Source organism: Aegilops tauschii, chromosome 7 (genome assembly GCF_002575655.3).
Source record: "Aegilops tauschii subsp. strangulata cultivar AL8/78 chromosome 7, Aet v6.0, whole genome shotgun sequence".
Taxonomy (NCBI): Eukaryota; Viridiplantae; Streptophyta; class Magnoliopsida; order Poales; family Poaceae; genus Aegilops; species Aegilops tauschii.
The window spans coordinates 15145363-15151259 of NC_053041.3; the positions used below are offsets into that span (position 1 = coordinate 15145363).

Consider the following 5897-nt stretch of genomic DNA (forward strand, 5'->3'; position numbering starts at 1 on the left):
TTAGCGATGTTTGAAAAAAAGGAGCTAACTGGTGCTTACCATGCGTATCTGCTGGCATGACAATCCTAGCTTGACACGGTACAGCAATGTGGCCGTCGGAACATGCATACTTCATTACATTGTTAGCCGTGTCTGATGAAATTAATCTACTTCCTTTGTTCCATAATATAAAAGTATTTTTTACATTAGCGTAGGGTCAAAAACGTTCTTATATTATGGGACGGAGGGAGTACAACCATTTGGCACAAAGAGACCCTGTGATTGCACCATGTTAATATTTTTTTGTCGGGTATTGTTTATTTGCAGAGACCGACACAATGTTATGTAGTAATTAGACACGGCATTTTGATTGATCAGTTCGCATGATGATCTCAGCGGCGCTGCTAGCTGCAGGGGCCACACACGCTTAATTATTGGCTTTGGTTAACATCGACACGGAGAGGCTGGGAAGAGGTTGACCATGCATGACAATCCGGTACATACGTACGTACGTACGTACGATCGAGTTCGTCGTGAGATAGCTAGTTCCATCTGGATGACACTCGCCATCGTTTAATAATGCCGTGCCTGCAGCGGAGGACAAGCAGCTAGGGGTGTGTTTGGTTGCCCGGAACGAGTCCAACCAGCCCCACGCAGGAAGGAAGAGGCCTGTTTGGTTGCCTGGATTCACTGTTGGGCTTGCATTGCACGCTTGTCAAAGCAGCCCAGAGCCTGGCTCGCTGGAAACGCTCGGATCGACAGTTTCTCACGAGCCAGGCTGAGTGCGGCGTGAGGTCGCACGAGCGGGTGCGACGCGAGGGTGAGGGGGGATGGTGGGAGATGGAAATCTGGCGCGCCGTCCCAACGCCAAATCTAGCCTCACTCCGCATTCACTCGCTCACCCATAGCCACTACCCCCCTTTCTTCCCTACTGCCTCACCACCGGCGGTAGCTGCGATTTCAGATCTATGCTAGAGGTGGCGGCGGCGGAAGAGGCGGCGGCGTTTGCGGTGGATCTGGTGCTCCCCTTGCTGTTGGCCACCGTCTGGTCGACCTTGTCTGTGTCATGGCTCCCCCTACGCCGTCCTCGTCTCCGATGCCGGTAAGAAGCACCCCCTCCCCCCTTTGTTAGCTCGGTGGTTAGGCCGTTAGGCTACATGTAGGATCGATTTCCCACCGAACGAACCGTCGATGTCAACTAGGTTATGGACGCATGGATGGGGCTGATAATTGAGGCAGCAGCACTAATTAGTGTGATTCAGGCATGGGTCATGTTCATGCACCAGAGAGCTGTTCGTCGTGCTGGAAGACCTTTGATCCGCTATTGTCCATTGTTTATCCGGGAACAGGAGAGGACCCAAAATTTGAACTACATCTACAACTGCAATGACGTTGAGGCTCTGTGGATGCTTCGAATGAAAAGAGCACCATTTTCCAGGCTTGTCGAGACCTTCAGGAGCAGGGGCTGCTACAAGATAACATCAACACCAGTTCGAAGAGCAAGTGGCTATATTCCTCCATGTTGTTTGCCACAACCAGAGGTTCAGGGTCATTCACAATACGTTCAGGAGATCAATGGAGACCATCTCTAGGTACTTCAAGCAAGTGCTTTTTGCTATTGGGGATCTTAGAGGAGAGATGATCAATATACCATCTGGCCAGACTCCACCCAAGATCTGCGGAAGCCCAAGATGGTATCCATACTTCAAGGTGAGCATTGACAATACACTTTTCATGGCTTGATATGCTTGTATTGTTCAAGTTGAGCACTAACATAGGCTTGTGATGCAATTTTCAGGATTGCATTGGTGCAATAGATGGTACTCATGTCACTGCCAGAGTTCCTAGGTCACAGCTGTGGCATACAGGGGGGGGGGGAAGCACTACAGAAGCCAGAATGTGCTTGCTGCTGTTGACTTTGATCAGAAGTTCACATATGTGCTGGCTGGCTGGGAGGGGTCAGCGCATGATGCTAACATTCTCAGTGACAGCATGAGTCGACCTGATGGGATCAACATCCCCGACGACAAGTTCTACTTTGGAGATGTTGGCTATGCATGTCAGCTGGGTATTCTTCCACCCTTCAGGAAAACCAGGTACCATCTCAACGATTTCTCTGGTAGGAACTATCCTAGGACTGCACAGGAGCTGTTTAATCTCAGACACTCCAGCCTTAGAGTAACTGTTGAGAGGGCATTTGGAGCTCTGAAGAATAGGTTTAAGATCCTGGATCAGAAGTCATTCCACCCATACTCCACTCAGGTTAAGCTTGTTCTTGCTTGTTGCATTCTGCATAATTGGATCCTCCAGTGCGGCTTTGATGAACACGTGCCTGAGGAGGAAGAGGTCGAGCCTGACGATGTTGTTAGCTCCGGCCATGGTGTGGAGACATTTGACAATGACGCTTGGAAGAACAAAAGGTTGGAGTGGGCAGAGGCAATGTGGCTTAACAGAGGTCAGTGCAGGATTTGAAGAAGAGGAGGAAGAAGAAGCAGCAGCAGCAGCAGAAGCAGAAGCAGAAGAAGAGGAAGAGGAAGAGGAAGATCTGGTAGCAACAACACCGATGAACTATCCCCTATTTAGCCAATGTCTCTTAATAATTTGAACTATCATTTGATAGTAGTTAGGATGAACTGTCATTTGTTTAGCTAGCTAGCACTACATATTCAAATTGTGTGTGGTAAGCTCACCACTAGTTAGAAGTGGTGACAACACCTTATGCAGGTTGCAACCAAACACCATGTCATATGTGTGCCTAATGCAATGCGGGCAACCAAACGCTGGGTCAAAAATGGTTGTCTCATGCAACTAGATACATGCAGACAACCAAACTATGTGCATCTGGGGTCTTTTTGCCTGCATCCCCTCAAACCGGCTCACTAGAGCCAGGCTCGCCGGGCCATGCTGGATTGGCAATGTAACCAAACACACCCTAGTTGATCGACCGACTAGAGCTGGCCTGCATCTGTGTGACCCGCTCGGCAGGTCAAATGAGTGACGGTGCAGTCGTAATGTACCCAGCTGCTATCATCCTTGGATTGTTTCAAGTAGAAACCTCTGACCAAGGGCTCATGAACAACTATCTTCGCCCTGACTCTTAGCTGATTGCCTCATGCAAAGCCATCTACATCCACATCCACCTTCACAACCTCACCAAGCCAATTTCCCAAAGCCTTTCCAAACACCTCTGTCCTCTTGTTCGGCGGGAGATCAATAACCCTAACCCAAATATCCACCGTATCAAATATCATCTCAGAAGGCCTCGTCTTCCTCTTGTACTCTTTTAAGATCAAAACACTGAAATCGAATTGCCACGGGCCGTTGTTCAAAGCATGCTTGTAATCACCCTCGCTTCCAAAATGCACAATGAAAATATTAGAGCCCATATCCCTAAACTGTGCTTCACGATGCAAACCCCAGGCTCTCTGCATGGTTTTTTCCAGTACTGTTTTGTTAAAGGGGCGAGATGAGCAGACCTTACCGCCGGCCGACCACCGAGTACACTTCGGCAACTCTGCCACTAGATCTTCAAAGAAAAAACCTTCTGCCTCCTCCATCAACACCCCCCCATCCTTTGCTCTCCGCGGAAGATCGAGAAGACCCCCCGCTAGCAGTTCCACTCATACACCGCGCCTTCGGGGTCGCCGCCACTGTCGAAGTCGCCAGCGACGCCGAGGGCGCCATCACCCCTGCCGCCGAAGTAGGCCCCGCCGCCCTTGGAGTGTCCGCCTGCTCCCGCGCAGCCCCCGTCAGCTTGCCATCCATAGTCCCCGCCATGAACGTCGTCCACAGCCGAGAACAACCTCTCCCAGCCCGCGGCCATGGAAGCGCCATCGCCCCCTGCCGCTCTAGATTCCAACCACCCCCGAGAAGCCGAAACCCTAACCCTAGCGTAGGTGCACGATCGCCTTGCCATCGGCTCCTACCGCCTTAGAGTTCCCTTTCGTGGTGGATCCCTCTCCAGTGTGCAAGAGTGGATGGAGTGGAGATATCGATTCCTCTCGACGCGTCCATCGGTCGATAGATGGATGGAGTGGAGATATCGATTCCTCTCGACGCGTGTTAATTTGTTTTCTTGACGGGCATGCTAATATTTGTTTATTTGTAGAGACCGACACCATGTTATGTAGAGTAGCAATTAGACACGGCATTTTGATTGATCAGTTCACGTGATGATCTCAGCGGCGCCGCTAGCTGTAGGGGCCACACACGCTTGATTATTGGCTTTATTTAGTTAACATCGACACGGAGAGCCTGGGAAGAGGTTGACCATGTATGACAATCCTGTACGTACGTACGACCAAGTTGGCTCCACCTGGATGACACTCGCCATCGTGCAATAATGCCGTGCCCGCAGCAGAGGAGATGCAGCTAGTTGATCCATGGAGTAGCGCCGGCCTGCATCTCTGCGACGCGCTCGGCCGGTCAGATGAGTGACGGTGCAGTCGGTCGTAATGTGTCTTTTTCTTTCAAAAGAACCAAAGGGAAACTCTAGCTGGTCCCTTAAAATCGGTTACCTCTTCAAACATGCTATGCTTGTAGAAAGTTAAATATTGGGATTTGGTTATGTCCGGCCACTATCTAACTCCTCGATGTTTAAGGAGTTAAGATTTAAGGGAGAATTTAAGGATTCATACGATAGGGGATCGGTTGCATATGCTTGGTGTTAATTAAAGATTAACCATCCAATGGTCGCTAGCTAGTACTAGCATGTGTATGTGCTGGCATACTATGGTACGGCAATGTTTCCGTCTGAACATCTACACACACAGGGTCAGCCGTGTTGTATATACAGGGCTGCACTTGATTGCCAATTGGCATCTGCACCATGTTACTGTTTCGTAGTACAGCGTACACTGCCTTTTGATGATTGATCCATTCACAATCTCAGCGGCAGTAGTTGCAGCGGCCATAAAAGCTTAATTGTTAGCTTTGGTGAGCTCTCCTCATGGTTATCCATGGCTTGTCACACCCAGTATTGGTTAATTAAGTAAATTGCGTTGTACTTCCGTTGTCAATTGCGTGACACATCCAGGCAGGCTGGTTGGCAAACACATCACAATCAAGGTAATTTAAGTACTTAGTGTTCAGTAATCTAAGCGCGCGTCTCCATCACGCCGCGGTCGCATACTACATGATGCATATCGTGTTATACGGCAACACAACATGTTAAGAGACAATATTTCCGTGTCTGCAGGGAGGATGCAGCTAGAGCCGGCCGGCCGCATAGGAAACATAACATACACATGACGACTTAGTAGGCTCTCGTTATGTTTCAAATTAAGGAAAACGAATATATCCTTCACGAAAAATATCCATTTGTTCAAACTCAATGAATAGTTACCACCGAACTCAGAAAACCAGGCCACAGGCCCGTTTTATAGACGAAGCACCAACCAATAGAAAATAGTACAAGGTACCAAAGAAAAACAACAATAGTCTTTTTTTTTGCGATGAACAATAGTCTGTTGGGCTCATAGCATAAAAAGACCCAACCAGAAGAAAAGAGCGAAAGGGTCTAGCCGATGCAACACGCCCTGAAGCTTGGCGATGATATTGTCGCGGATGCCGTGATCCTTGGCTGTAACCAGTAACCACCACTATTGCAAGAAGACAATGCATTGCGTAGCATGAAGTAGAGGTTTGCGCGCAATCACAAGTTTGTTGCAGATATATAAAGGAATAGGAAATTTCAGGGAGGTCCATAGACCACCCTGCCCGCTCCTGATTTATATGGTACTCCTTCCGTTTGAAATGTAGTTGTGTGTATATGCCATGTTATACGCCGTATGTTGTACGGTACATAGGCATACCGTGTAAAGATCATATACTTTTTTTTTGCTAGGTACATATATTTGTAGACGGCAATGTTAATTAGACACGACATACCCTTTGACTGATCATTTCGTATGGTGATC

The 5897-nt window shown here is 48.7% G+C and overlaps 2 protein-coding genes across 2 annotated transcripts; one reads left to right on the forward strand and one right to left on the reverse strand.

Annotated features, from left to right (window-relative positions):
- The first annotated feature begins 1196 nt into the window (after positions 1-1196).
- Positions 1197-2451, forward strand: LOC109770235 (uncharacterized). Its single transcript, XM_020328944.1, has 3 exons — positions 1197-1469; positions 1519-1689; positions 1906-2451. Exons 1-3 carry the CDS (start codon positions 1197-1199, stop codon positions 2449-2451), a joined length of 990 nt encoding a protein of 329 aa, XP_020184533.1.
- A 638-nt stretch (positions 2452-3089) lies between these two features.
- LOC109770234 (uncharacterized) lies at positions 3090-3410 on the reverse strand. Its single transcript, XM_020328943.1, has one exon. It carries the CDS (start codon positions 3408-3410, stop codon positions 3090-3092), a length of 321 nt encoding a protein of 106 aa, XP_020184532.1.
- Between the last annotated feature and the right edge of the window lie 2487 nt (positions 3411-5897).